General features: G+C 36.9%; 1 protein-coding gene across 1 annotated transcript in view; it reads left to right on the top strand.

Annotated features, from left to right (window-relative positions):
- The window catches only part of LOC111515144 (uncharacterized), a 181,998-nt gene extending 181,278 nt beyond the window's left edge, over positions 1-720 (top strand). Inside the window, exon 14 of the mRNA XM_074185243.1 lies at positions 16-720. Within this exon, the coding sequence (XP_074041344.1) occupies positions 16-462 (447 nt within the window). The 3' untranslated portion in view covers positions 463-720. The remainder of the gene's footprint in view (positions 1-15) is intronic.
- The last annotated feature ends 14,952 nt before the right edge of the window (positions 721-15,672 follow it).

The raw sequence follows: 15,672 nt of genomic DNA on the forward strand, positions 1-15,672 counted from the left end.
TGTTTTTTTGAATAGGAACTGGAGGAAGTTGCTGGGCCTCTCCTTCATAGAACTGCCGATACGAACAAATTTCTACGAGCCGATGCAAATGCAGCTCTGGACGTCATGTGTGAACAACTACCACCGATCCGGGTTATATTAGTGTTGACTTCTAGAGGTTGTAATCACCAAAACAATATAGTTCGATCAGCATCTATGCGCCTTATGACGAATGTAGTGAAAAAATTAGGAGCAGACAAAATATTTTCAATGAATAAAGAATTTAGGGATAGAGTTATTCTTGCCGGTGCAAACTCTCTCGGAGACGGAAGTTTAGAAGCAAGAAATCATGGAAAAATGTTATTCTCGTGCCTCATTACGCATCCACACTTTCAGAAAATTTTGATCGAAACCGTGCCTCAAAATACTTTGAGGCATATAGCTAAAACTCTCAATTCTATCAAACCTCATCCGGGAACGTGAAATATTCCAATAACTCAAGTTAAGCCAAGTTTACAAATCTGGATGTAAATGTTCTAGTCTAAACATTATAAACACATATCAGGATCTGACCAGACTACCTACCTCAACAAAAAATGTTGAATTTGTTTGAAAAAAGAATTATTGACAAATTTAAATTAATTATTTTTATTTTTACCTTCTTAAATCTAATATAAAGAATATAGTACTTAGGTAATAGTGCAAAATTGAATTGATATAAATAAAAATTTTGTAGAAAGATATATGCAAGAATTCGCATAGAACTGAAAATAGTTCGAAAATATTTTTGCAGTTTCCTCATGAATAGTATCATCATGGTTGGAGATCATTATAATGTTACAAAAACATTTGAATATTTTTTCTATGAATAACTATTCCTGAAGTATGGCCATTTCAAAATTTGAAAAAGTCATATTCTAAATAATATTGTGGAAATATGATGACTTATGGCGGTCAAGAACTCTACCCTTAATTTAGCATCGATGCAACGACGATGCAACGACATAATATCACTGTGACCAACACGAGGCGTACGGAGTGAGAGGGGACTGCGGTAGCTGATTCCTCGACTTGATAGTTTTGATGATGTCAATATGTATTATATTTGATGATGATGTATTATAATAAGACAGTTGTTAGTAAGACCTGGTTGGGAAAGGACCCCCCCCATCTACAACTCCTAGGCAATAAACCTAGTATCTAAGTATTCTGGTGTATTGGTAATATGGATGCTAGATATAGTGAAACCTCAGGAATGCCAAATGCTGTTTTCTAGCCTATTTTGAATTTTGGTCTTGAAATTTTTACCTTTTTCTGAACAAATATGTAAACAGTGGAGAATTTCAATATTTCATTTTTGATCGTTCTTTCATAACCTGTTCGAATTTTCAGGTCTTTAATTATTATTGTAAATTTACCACTTTTATGTACATTTCAATCGCATTGAAAATGAACGATTAAATCATGATTCATACTACATGTTTTGATGTGCACTGGATGATTGATATTTTTCAAACTTTGTTCAGTGTACAATCGTAAAAACTTACTTCTCGAAAGCTACTAACTATTTTGTGCAAAACAGCTATCGCTTAGACAAGGGTTTCAGAAACTCTTCATTTGCTAATTTCACCAACTTGTTCAACGGGTGAATATTTGTTTAACATTAGAAATTACAATACGGTGAAATCAAGAAGTGGTACAAAGATTAATTTATGTAGATCTTCTTTACTGATGTGAGAATAATTTCAATATTTACTATTTCTCCTCCAGAACTTTGAATGTTTCAATTTGGATTGTAGCCAGTTCATAAAACAATTTTATCAAGTTCAAAGTTCCATTTCATGACTGGTTTCATTTATAAGAAAACTTTTCATGAATATAATACTTTTTTTTAGAAATATGAAAGAAGAAAATTGGATTCTTATACCTTTTTATATTCCTGATTACAAAATTTGTAATTAATTCAATATTTTCACTTAGTTTTGTGAGAATTCATGCAAAATAGAAGAAACTAACATGAAAATTAGGAAGAACTAGCTGTTCAAAAAATAATTTTCACTGAACAACGAATGCGAAGTGAAATTGAAATTTTCTGAATATGAAGTCAGCAAAAATTTCAAATGCATGGATCATTGTAGGTTTCACATTTTCATTATCTCGAACTACATTATAGAAAAAATACTCTTGCAGCAAAAACATCAAATTCCTCATTATCTTTTATGAACTTCGTGTACTTATCAATGAATTGATTGATTCACTAAGGCAATAGTAAATCTCCCTGATACTCACTTTGCATTATACCCTATGAGGTATGAGAAACTTACATTCATCAAAAAATTAAGAGTAGAATCTTCGTACTTTGAGTGAGTTTATGAACGAAGATTAGCTGAACAAAAATGAACATTCAGCTCACTGCTGAATAACTACGTTCAAATCGGTTCTGAATTTGACTGGAACATTGGAGGTCACTGAAATTCAATATAAAAATTCAATCATATTTTCTGTTTTTGTTTTTCTACTTTCTACAAAGCAGTTGTACGCGAAATAATTTTTAGTAGGCAAATTTTTAATTCAACCCTTGGACAACCTCAACCATTCATTAAGAATATTATTGTTGAAAATTATGATTTCCATCAAAATCCTGAAGTTATCAAGTTTTTCAATCACTACTCTATTTTTGTCTATTTCTGTGTGGAACTAATGAAAATAGATATTTGATCAACTAGTAAACATTGCTTTAATATAAAACTTGTATTTCATATTGGGTAAGTCTATCCGTCCATATACAATAGATTTGTACTTTTTGGTTTTACGAATCTTTATAATAATATTTCACGCCATTTTATCAGCTTTGGGTATTATTTAAACATTGAAAATCAAACGAGAAATTCGCTAGTTTTTGGAGAAAAAAAGGTTTTTTGCTTTTTCATCGTTAACAGAAAAAAATGTGAGTTTTATATTATTGAGTGTTATTATGAAAGTTGTTGTTTTGAAAGTACTTTATCTTCAAATAATTCAATGTTCATGTGAAAATAGTTGTTATGGAAAGGTTTTCTTTATTTAAATTTCTATCTGAAAGTAACTTCTATGCATGATCTAAACATCTTTGTGAAGAGTTTATTGTGAACTTAATGGCTTTCAACTTCCATTTGGAGGTTTCCCACATTTTTTGTATAAAGATGAAAAAATATTGAGTCGAAAAGCTTTCTCACCAAACACTAATTTCTCTTGAAAAATATACCTCTTTCAATTTATCCCTCTATGATTTGAAGAAATGTAATTATTTTGAATACAAATATCATGTGCTTATTGAGCTGCATTCAACTTTTTACCAGAACAAAAGCAGCTCCAAAAATACCTTGAAAGTGGATATATCAGAAATGTTAAAGTCTGAAAATATCATTGTTTTCTTTTGAAAAATTAGTTGAACTGCAGCACATCAGGCCATGTTATTGGTTGATTTATTGATTTATTCGTTATGGGGTACCCAACAAAAATATCAGTTAGTACCTACCGATTTTTTTAATGATAGTTTATGTATGTTACATTTATTTGTACTCTTTAACTACTATCTGTTGTGGAAACCAATAAATATAAATTAAAAAACAGATATTTCATTTCATATTCTCTATCATGTTCTATACTTCCACTTTTTGTTAGTGTAGTGCGGAAATTTACAAATGATCGTCTTATACCTCTCTAAAATCGACCTGCATAAAGGTACGCTAAACACCTATATTCTATTTTCGAAATTCCTGTCGGTTTTTCCTTTCATCCACAACTTTGGAACTGATACTTCCCGAAGAAATTCAGATTACTGTGTAGGTGTATTTTCAATAATTTTTCAAGTTGCTGTTGTTTTTTGGTGAGCTAGTGAGTTCCAAAAATGTATAACAAGTGTTTCAATATTGTTAATAGAAAAGTATACGTTTTTTTGGTTGATAAACGTAACGGAATAATACATGAAGTATGAACGTAGTGATAATAATAATAATAATAATGGTCCAATGGTCCATCTCAAAAGAGGACGATGCGGGGACTACGGAGAGGATGTGCAGCTCGTAGATGGAAGCATCATATACCATCTGGATGCCGGAGAGACGTATACTTACCTCGGTGTGGAACAACGCTACTCACAAGAGGTAACAGCAATGAAAAACTCTATCCGCGGCAAGTATCAGCACAAATTTCGGCAGATCTGGTCATCGGAACTGTCGGGGAAGAACAAAGTTGCTGCAACAAATATGCTTGCCGTTCCAATCTCACTCTACTCGTTTGGAGTAGTGAAGTGGACTCGGGAGGAGCTGTATCAACTCGATGTGAAGACCCGAAAAATGATGCATCTCTATAGGAGTTTGCATCTCAAATCGTCTGTTCAACGGTTGTTCTTCCCCCGACAACAAGGAGGCCGTGGACTTTTGAGTTTGGAGTGTCTACATGACAGAATGATACTGGATACAGCCTGTAGAGTCGTCAGGAGTTCGGATCCCCTTCTCTGCATGGTCCGAGACCATGAGAGAGCAGGAATTGGAGCATTTCTCCTTAGGGCAGCTGCTCGAGCAGCTGATGAACTCGGTATAGTTTTCGACTCTGAACGAGGTGACTACAACTCTGTCACCGAGTTGGAACCCGTTCAGCAAAAAGCTCAGATAAAAGCCGCAGAGATCACCTTACTTCTGCGGAGACACAGGGATAAGCCAATGCATGGGGTCTTCTTCAATAATATTGAAGACCTTGGCTTATCAAAGCGCCTGACGTTCGCTTTTCTCAGGTCGAGTGGGCTGAAGTCGGAAACTGAGGGGTTCATCATGGCTTGCCAGGATGGTGTCTTCAACACCTTAGTCTACCGCAGTCGCGTGATGGGTATAGAGGTTCCTGACACAAGGTGCAGGGCCTGCCGTGAGGCGCCCGAGACCCTAATGCACTTGCTATCAGCATGTCCAGCATATGCGGTCTCGGCCTATATCCATCGACATAACGCGGCCCTAAGAGTGCTATATTACCATCTACGGCACTCTTACGGTATTGACGAGACACCGGTGTTGCCCTACGCTCCGGGGGATATTGAATCCGTTGTGGGGAACGAGAAGTGCCGAATTTATTGGAACTATTCGTTCCCCACCCTCAGGCTCATACAAGCTAATAAGCCTGATGTAGTCCTTCTCGACCACCAGACCAAAACGATATTTGTCGTGGAGTTTTCAGCTCCTGGCGAGACGAATATCGTCAGAAAAGAGGAGGAAAAACGGATAAAATATCGAGATTTTCTCTTCGAACTCCGCAGACTCTATCCAGATCACTCTGTCAAGATGGTCGTTCTGATTATTGGAGTCCTTGGTGGAATGATGTCTTCTCTACTCTCGAATCTCAAAATCATACCAGCTTGCCGCACTAAGGCAGAAATCTTAGCCGCACAGATGCAGAAGGCTGTCATTCTTGGCTCACTGCGTTTGCTCAGGGCACATGATTCTCGGTCCCAATGATCACTTACCCCACGGTGTGGGGAGTGGTCATTGGTTGATTATGCTGGCGCGCCCTCCCGAATGTATCGGGGCTTCGGGGGATAGGGCCTGACCAGCGCACACTACGGTGAAAAAAAAATAATAATAATAAGTCCTTGTCGGAATGATGTCCTTTCTACTCCCGGATCTTAAAATCATACCGGCTTGCCGCACTAAGGCAGATATCTTAGCCGCACAGATGCAGAAGGCTCTCATTCTTGGCTCAATGCGCTTGCTCAGGGCACATGATTCTGGGACCCAATGATCACTTACCCCAATGTGTGGAGAGAGGTCATTGGTTGATAATGCTGGCGCGCCGTCCTGAATGTATCGGGGCTTCGGGGGATAGGTCTTGACCAGCCCACACTACGGTGAAACAAAATAATAACAAAGAAAAGAGAAATGAAAATTTCTATGTTTTTACCACTTTTATTTGTAACTAACGTTACTGCAGTTTCGTCCTATACGGACATTTTCAAACTTATTGAAGTAATTTTCATTTCTCTTTTCATTATGATTTCCCACCATGTAGTTACGGCTACATCCATCAATTTATTATAATAATAATAATGATAATAATAATATCGAATCTCAAAATCATACCGGCTTGCGCACTAAGGCAGAAATCTCAGCCGCAAAGATGCAGAAGGCTGTCATTCCTAGCTCACTGCGCTTGCTCAGGGCAAATGATTCTCGGACCCAATGATCACTTACCCCACGGTGTGGGGAGTGGTCATTGGTTGATGATGCTGGCGCGCACTCCCGAATGTATCGGGGCTTCGCGGGATAGGGCCTGGTCAGCGCACACTACGGTGAAAAAATAATAACAATAATAATGATAATAATAGTAATATTAACGTTTATTTTCCACTGGTTTCCCACTTATAGAGCACACATTGAATTGGAGTATACAAATTATATCATTATTCCATTCAGATAAAACAGAAAATGAAAATGAGCTATAAATCATTGATAAATATTCATAACTCACAAATCGGCACGAGATTTATTTCACAGCTCGCATATACAGTAATGAAATATATCACATGAAGTAGACAGCTGGTTTGCAGTACTACACATTAAAAATTCACCGGTGATTTTGAAAATAAATTGGTTTAAGATTTCCTGCACAAAAAAGTGGTAATATTTCTAAAAGTTGATCTTGGCACGCATGCTATCGGTATGAAATTCGGGATAGAAGGCTGTCATTCTTGGCTCACTGCGCTTGCTCAGGGCACATGAATCTCGGATCCAATGATCACTTACTCCACGGTGTGGAGAGTGGTCATTGGTTGATAATACTGGCGCGCCCTCCCAAATGTATCGGGGCTACGGAGGAAAGAGCCTGACCAGCGCACACTACGGTAAAAAAAAAATAATAGCGTTCATTTCCCACTGGTTTTCCACTTATAGAGCATACATTAAATTGAAGTATACAAATTATAGCAATATTTCATTCAGATAAGAAAGAAAATGAATTTCTTACAAAAACAAAAATAAAAATAAAAATGAGCTATAAATCATTAATAATTATTCATAACTCACAAATTTGCACGAGATTTATTTCACAGCTTGCATATACTGCAATGAAATATGAAGTAGACAGCTGGTTTGCAGTACTACACATTAAAAAGTCACCGGTGATTTCAACAATAAATTGGTTTGAGATTTCCTGCTCAAAAAAGTGGTAAAAGTTGATCTTGGTACAAGAAAATCTATCACAGGAGGTAATTCCAGAGAATAATTTCTACAATTTAACAACTTCTGTAAAAAAAAGAACAGATGCTAGTTTTTTTTTTCAGAGTTTCTTTTCCCAGAGATACAAGATGAAATGTTCACAATAGTTCGATATAACTGCAATTTCTTTGAGGATACACGCTAGTTGTTCTGAAACTCAAGTATTTCAAAAACTTTTTTTGAACTCTTTTCATATTTCTAATTTTGATATTTACTGATGGGATTCCAGTTATGATCAGTTGGTAGATAAAAGCGTTCGCGCAGCTGAATTTTGTCATTCTGTTACAGATATTCGAAAATTTTGAAGAAATTCCAAAAATTCAATTACAGAAAAATGCCGCTCTTCGCCAACTTGGTGCAGTATATCACCTCTTTTTTGAGGTTGAGTTTGATGAAAAAACTGCTCTGGATGGGATCCAGAGATTGAAACGGCTTGAAATAGCTCTTGGAACTATGAAAACAAAACGTTTGAAACGGCCGAAATAGCGCTTGAAACGTTGAATATGGCTTATGAAACGGGTGAAACAACGCTTGGAATAATCGAAACAATGCTCAAAACAGTGAAAATGGCGCTTAAAATGAGAGAATTAGCACTTGAAACGATCAAAACAATGCTTGAAACGATCGAAATAGCTCTTATATCGATCGAAATACCGTTTGAAACGATCGAAAAAGCACTTGAAACGAACTAAACAACGTTCGAAATGGGCGAAATAGCACTTGAAACAGCCCTATCAGGATAGCAAGGCAAAACCAGCAAAATTGCAAAATAAAATACATCAATTTGTAGCTAATTAGTTGCTAATTAGTCGCCAAAACAACGATTTTGTTGCTCGTGCCGATCCCTAGAAATCGCAAATAATGCTATCGTAATATCAAGGTAGCAAAGTAAATAAATTAAATACTTTCCCTTTGATCTTTACAGAATATTTACTTGCTATTTAGTAGCTGAATCTTGGATATAGCGAAAAATTTTTGAATTTTTTTTTTGATTTTTATGATCTTGCTAATTTGAAACTGTTTTTTTCCTGGAATTAAAGATGTTCCAAATTTGTTGCTCACGAAAAGTAAACTTGAATACACCTTGAGTAACAGCAACAAAATAGTTGAAACCGATCGGTCGATTTTCAATTTTTTTGTTATTTTCCACGTTCTTGCTATCTTGGAACTGGTTTTCCTCAGAATAAAAAGTTTTTCAAATTTGTTGCTTACCAGGAGTATACTTAAATAAACCTTGAGTATCAGCAACAAATATTTGAAACCGATCGGCCGATTTCAATTTTTTTTCAGTTTCCTCATTCTTACTACCTTGAAACTGCTTTTCTTTGGAATGAAAAGTATTTTAAATTTATTGCTCATCAGGAGGGTACTCAAATACACCTTGAGTATCAACAACAAAATAGGTGAAACCGATCGGCCGATTTTTAATTTTTTTTTTCTTTCCTTGATCCTACTATCTTCATACTGGTTTTTCTGGGAATAAAAAGCTGCCACGTGCCAAAAAAAAAAAAACAAAAATAAAAAAAGAACTTATGGTACGCACAAGAGGCACGCGCAAAAGATTGCACGGCAGCTCAGTCGGGGATAAGGTGGGTTGAACTCAAACACTCTCTATACCGGATAGAGAAAAAAAAATTAAAAATATCTATAGGGCGCCACCAACTTCAAAAAAAAAGAGCGAGTCTAAGTTGGGAGACTCCCATTAGCTAGATATGGTTCTGTTTCCCAGAGCCAGCGTAAGTTAAATAACTGCAAAGAGCCTTGGATCTTTTCTTATTATTTGTATCTCTAAATTTTACGAAATAAGTATAAACCAAGTTCATGGAACAAAAATGAACAAGATTATATTACTAGTCCACAAACACTTTTCTTTAGGATCTTATTTAGACATAAACAACTCAAATTTTATCAATTGTTGTTACCTCTAGGTGATCACGTTGAGTGTACACTTTTGATATTTTAAATATATACTAAATATTTCCCTTCCAGCGGAAAGAGAAAACGAATAAAATCATGCAGCTTATCTGAATAATTTGATGACGAGGATGGTTCCACTGTCCAACGGCACTCGGAATAGCAGTCACAGCCCTCCAACTCGGAATCGTCGTTACGGAACTCGAACGTTCTAATAATTCGCAAGTGGGCTGCAATTTCTCCAGGCGGTCTCAGATATGGAACGGCCGGTTATGAAATATTGTAGAAATAATCACTGAATGGTCACGGTAAAACCTGGGGTCATGGGTACCAGGACCATGACGAAGACTAAGACTAAGAATAGAACTAAAACCCTAAAAAAATATTCCCTGTTTTAATCATCTTTAGCCTCGCCGGCTTTCTTATTTTCCCTTACCTCTTTGGTTGGTTGAGGGTAGTATAGATTGACGACGTTGTTATCGGCTTACGTAAATCCTTCGTAACGAAGAGCAAACTATTCGCTGAGGTCACAACAAAGTGACGAAACGAAAGGCAATTAGTCGCTTGAAAGCAGAAGTGCAGTAATCCACAATTTTGTGAGAATTTTTATCAATTTCCGACTAGTTTAATTTTTATCTCTTGTAGAAAAAAAAGTTTTTTTTCTCCATACCGAGAACTAATAAATAAATTGTACTTCGGCAACACGTGATCCTTTATGAATATGGCAAACGTCCACCAAGAATATGCAACCCATTTAACATCCGAGTTAAATGAACTGTGGCTACGATTCCGAAGCCAACGATACGGACAATTATGGACAAATAACTGCGTTGAATGTACCTAAACAAAAAGTAAAACTGAAACTGAATGAAAAAAATTAAATGTATTCTGAACCGTTACAAATTCTCCCTTCACTTTGAAAGATTTTCCCAAAATCTTTTGGAATCCTAAGAATTTGGAGGACTGCCCACCAGGTTCTTACAATGCCAGGTACCTCGGTGACGACCATGCTCATCTTTCAATTCGTAAGTCCAAGGGGACACCACTTTAGAGACTATAAATGGACCTACAAATTCTGGAGCTAACTTCGCGGCAAAATATTTACCTTTATCGGAAAGTACATGATTTCGGCGCCAGACAGGTTGGTTAATAATAAATTGAATGTCTCGTCTACGTAAATCATACCTCGATTTATTATGTTCGTAGGCCTTCAACATGCGTTTTTGAACATCATCGAAAACTTTTGCAAAAGCCTGTTGTCGTTCAAGATTGAGAGAGGAACGATCAAAATGGATCCCTTCAGTAGGTTTGATTTTTGCACCTTTTGTTTGAAGTTCCCTACCATAAACGATAAAATTTGGCGAGTACCCTGTAACTTATTGTCGAGATGCTTGGATAGCACACCCTACCTGAGGTAAATGCTTATCCCAATCTCTATGATTATCTGCTACATAAGATCGAATCATAGTTTTAATGACCCTATTTATCCGTTCGCAGGGGTTGGCTTGCGGATGATACAAGGCAGTATACTTAATATTAACGCTATAGTTAGTCATGAGCTTCGTAAATTATTTCGAACGAAATTGCACTCCATTATCGACCATAACTGAGTTGGGGCAACCGAAAACCATAAAGACTTGATTTTCCATAATTTTTGTAACTTCAGATGCAGTGGCTTTACGCAACGGAAAAAGAAGAGGAAATTTACTGAAGCAACAAGCAACTACAAAAATATATTGAAAACCTGATTTGGAACGTGGTAACGGAACAATTAAATCGGCACTGATCAGTTCAAAGGGACACGAAATACCTAACTGAGAGCTTAACATCAAACCAGCATAACAAGTGCGACAACGTCGTATAAAAGCAGCTACATCGGCGCGCATTTTTGGCCAATAAAATTTTTTTGATATCTTATAAAAGTTTTGTAAACACCTACATGACATAGTTCTTCATGAAAGTTCGCTATCAAAGGACGACGTTGAGGTTTAGGTACGACCTCCCTCTAATAATCTTCTTCCTGAGCTAACACGCGGAATGTAAGGGAGTAACGTGCTTATACAGATGGTTTTGCGTAACACGCCATGAAGGTAATTTGTGGGGTGACTTGATAACTTTACTTATGAGATTTTTATACCATTCATCCACGATATCCGAAGATATTTCAGAATTCGAATTCACATTCGGGGCAGGGTCAGTGGAGAGAATATCCAGCACAGGAACAGCACGAGATAACGCATCTGGTACTATATTTTCTTTACCTTCTCTATGAATTATTTCATAGTCACATTGTTGCAACTTTATGGCCCATCGAGCAAGTCTACCTTGTGACAAATCACATCTATTTCATTTATTTCCATTTTAACTAGTATCGTTTTGCCATCTGGTGAATTTTCTCGGTAACTTATCCGCGACAGTGAAGGCCGATTCCAGTTGTTTACAGTTTTCTACCGTCCTTAATCATAAGTAGACATGGCCCTAATGCCCTGCGGGATAGGCAACCAATATTTCATTTTGACGGGTTTTTTGCATTGGCAACATATTTCCAGGGTCAGGTGTTTTATGAACGACTGTCGAAATTCATTTTCGTCTCTAGAGACCTGAGGAGAACGGTTTTTGATGCGCCATATTTGCTTGATTGTTCGAATATTCTTCTTGTTTGCTCTTTAAAGTGAACTTCGTTCTAAATTACCTTACTGTGGTCCTTAAGGACAAGATTCACCGTCGAGTCCCGTGCCTGTAATTATTTTAGGTGGATAATGGTTTTTATTACTATAAACGATGTAACACGTGTGTGAAGTTTTCATTAACTACTTTTAACTATTTTATTAAAACATTTGTAATTATTTTAGAACTAAGTCAACAACCAAATAAGTACTCTGTCTCCCCCTCGAACTGAAAATTGATTGTTCCACACCTTATCATGTGTCTCATTGGATCAGCAGCAACCCCTTTCAAAAAACCCTGGGATTGTACCCTTACATCTGGCGACCAACTTTGTGCTGTTTTTTCCTGAAGAGACAAGAAAATGGTGTTGGACAAGTCTCCACAAGGCCTGCAGTACAACTTGAGGAATCGGAGGCGAGACTAAGAGAACTGGCCAGAGAATGCAAACGACATTCCTGTAACAGAGAAGGTTCAAAGTAAAACGTCTGAAAATCAAGGTAACATATCTTTATTAAATATGGAAGGTGCTTCTTCATTACCACTACCAGATCATCAAAGTAACGAGGGCAACTCCAGGAGGTCTTCTTTGTCATTTCACAATCTTCAATCTCAAAGTAACGTTTCGAGACTCCATGTTTAGGACGAGGAAACTGCAATATTGCCTGAAAACTTTTCAAGAAGTATTGGGGCACCACAACTAAGTTTATAAAATCAAATAATAGTTTCAAGAGATGAGTTGGCCAATCTGATAAGTCAGGAAGTCACAAAAGTAATAAATAAAACCCAAATTAACCCAAACTCAAATTAAAATATACGAAAAACACTTCCTAACATCAGCTATGGCCTTCCCACTTTCAATGAAAATTTTACAACTTCAAATCAAAATTTACCTACATTAAATCAAAACTTAGATAGAAATTCCATAGCAAATCAAAAATTTTCAATACCTTCGTGGAGTAGTTTAGGCAATAATTATAATAATGCTCGAACTGTGGCACCTCAGGTAAACAATAGTACTAGTATAACATGTTTATCCAATTTGTATACCCGTGAAATGAAATCTGTACAATCATTACCTACTTTTGATAATGAAGGCTCCCTGCACCCCCTTGACTTTCTTAACTACCTAGAAACTTTTTTAGACATTTCATCAATGAATATAAACCAATTTACTCTGGTTGTTAGTCCTCTATTCGAAAAATCATGCAATCAGCAAAAACATGGTTTCAAGCATTTAGAAACTTGTTCACAAATTATGGTGAGTTTAGACAAGCGTTCATATATCAGTTTTGGGGTCCTAATATTCAACTTTAAACCAAACTGAAACTTGAATCTGCACGTTACAAATATACTGATGGTTCATTTGTGGAATATTGTCTTGGCAAAACATTTACAGCCGCCTCATCTACAGGAACAATTAATTGCTACAATAGCAAGACATTTTCCTCCCAATATATCTTCTACTTTAATAGGTGCAAAAGACCTATTTTCTGCTGTAGATAGGCTAAAATAATGAAAAAAGATTCATAAATCAAAACATTTTCAATCATGGGAGAAATGGTAAACCTAACACTTATACAAAACCTCATGTTGGGGTTAACAATTTCCAAAATGAAAAAATTGCTATTTTAAATAAGGTACAGGAGGAATGTACGGAAAACTTCGAGAATCTCCCCAACTAGGTTCTGTTGAGGGGGAAGAAAAAATGAATAGAGCCACAATTCATATCAACAACTACCCCGTACAAGACCTTTTAGAAGAATGCGAATTTGAGCATAAGCCAGAAGATATTCGTTCGCCCATCATAAAGTTTTCTTTATATGGCTATGATTGATACTGGCAGTATTATTTCTCTTTTGAGCGATACCGTGTGGGCTCAGCTAGCTGATGTACACCAGATTATCCCCCATTTTTTATGCACAGGCATAAAAGTATTGGGTGCATTCAAGAGTAAGTTTAAAAAAGTTATGACCCAAGCTCTAGTCACTTTCACTTTGGAAAAAAATCAATTCTCACATGAGTTCCTAGTTATCCCAGAATTGAGCTACCCAATCATTATTGGAGTTGATTTCATGAGGCTCTACCACGCAAAGATAAATTTAGCAGAAAAAATAATACATTCAACTGTGAACTGTAAAAATATAACAATAAAAGAAAATATTATGAAACATGATTATGGTAACCAGAAATCTGGCTGGCCATGAGAGATGAAGTGTATCACCCTAATTTACAGAGAATTATCAAAAGTTACGTGAAATCCTGTGACATTTTCCAAAGAGCAAAAATTTCCATCCTACCAGATCCCCCACAAAAGCAAATACTGCCAGAATCAAAGGATGATTTGCTTGCTTTAGATATTTTGGGTCCCCTAGTAAAGAGTCGTGGTGGTGTCTGTTTTATTTTCGTCATCTTGAACGTATTCACAAAGTATGTTACCCTTTACTCACTAAAGAAAGCCACTACGCGAGCCATGTTGAATAGATTAACAAAGGATCACTTCTCCCGCCATGCAAGGGTAAAACGTATACTTTCAGACAACGCATCAAAGTTCACCTCGACGTTATGGAGGGACACCATAACCTCACTCGGGATAAAATCAATTTATGTCTCAGTACGACACCCGCGCGCTAACCTATCGGAGAGATGTATGCGGGAAATAGCCCGTATTTTAAGGACATACTGTCACAACCATCAGACCAAATGGGCTTTTGACTTACCTATTTTCCAGCAATTTATGAACTCTGTCGTTCATGAGTCCACTGGATTCACCCCCGAGGAACTTGAGTTTGGGGTGCCTCGAGAAAAGCTACTACCCGATCAGTTGGTGCCACCTGTTGGTATCAACCTCCCGGCAGGGGATAAACTCGTTCTAGCCCGGGAGACAATGGAGTCCAGGGCTAAGCGTAGAGCGGTCATGTACCCGGAACGACCCTATCGGAAGTTCATTCCTGGTGACCTTGTTCTCTTGAAAGCGAACAATATATCGTCAGCCCTGAAAGTTGAAACGAAAAAATTAATAATAGTTTTCGAGGGACCTTATCGAATAAAAAAATGTATTCGGGATGATACGTACCTTCTGCAAGGCTCGGATAGCGACCGCGAAAGAAGAGTTTTTCACGCCTCTCACCTTAACAGTTATAACAAGCCGCCTTGACGCGTGTTTTCCATTGTTTAAAGTTTGTTTTGTCTATTTAATGTTCGAAATGTTTCTACAGGTGCCACTTTAACTTTTGTTTTATGGACACCTGTTTTTTGTCTGAAGGGGGGACGAAGATGTGACAAATCACATCTATTTCATTTATTTCCATTTTAACTAGTATCGTTTTGCCATCTGGTGAATTTTCTCTGTAACTTATCCGCCACAGTGAAGGCCGATTCCAGTTGTTTACAGTTTTCTACCGTCCTTAATCATAAGTAGACATGGCCCTAATGCCCTGCGGGATAGGCAACCAATATTTCATTTTGACGAGTTTTTTGCATTGGCAAAATATTTCCAGGGTCAGGTTTTTTATGAACGACTGTCGAGATTCATTTTCGTCTCTAGAGACCTGAGGAGAACGGTGTTTGATGCGCCATATTTGCTCGATTGTTCGAAGATTCTTCTTGTTTGCTCTTTAAAGTGAACTCCGTTCTAAATTACCTTACTGTGGTCTTTAAGGACAAGATTCACCGTCGAGTCCCGTACCTGTAATTATTTTAGGTGGGTAATGGTTTTTATTACTATAAACGATGTATCACGTGTGTGAAGTTTTTATTAACTACTTTTAACTATTTTATTAAAACATTTGTAATTATTTTAGAACTAAGTCAACAACCAAATAAGTACTCTGTCTCCCTTTCGAACTGAAAATAGATTGTTTCGCGCCTTATCCTG

This window comes from Leptinotarsa decemlineata, unplaced genomic scaffold (genome assembly GCF_025532065.1).
Source record: "Leptinotarsa decemlineata unplaced genomic scaffold, Ldec_3_MD MMD2_tig00026369_RagTag_RagTag, whole genome shotgun sequence".
Classification (NCBI taxonomy): Eukaryota; Metazoa; Arthropoda; class Insecta; order Coleoptera; family Chrysomelidae; genus Leptinotarsa; species Leptinotarsa decemlineata.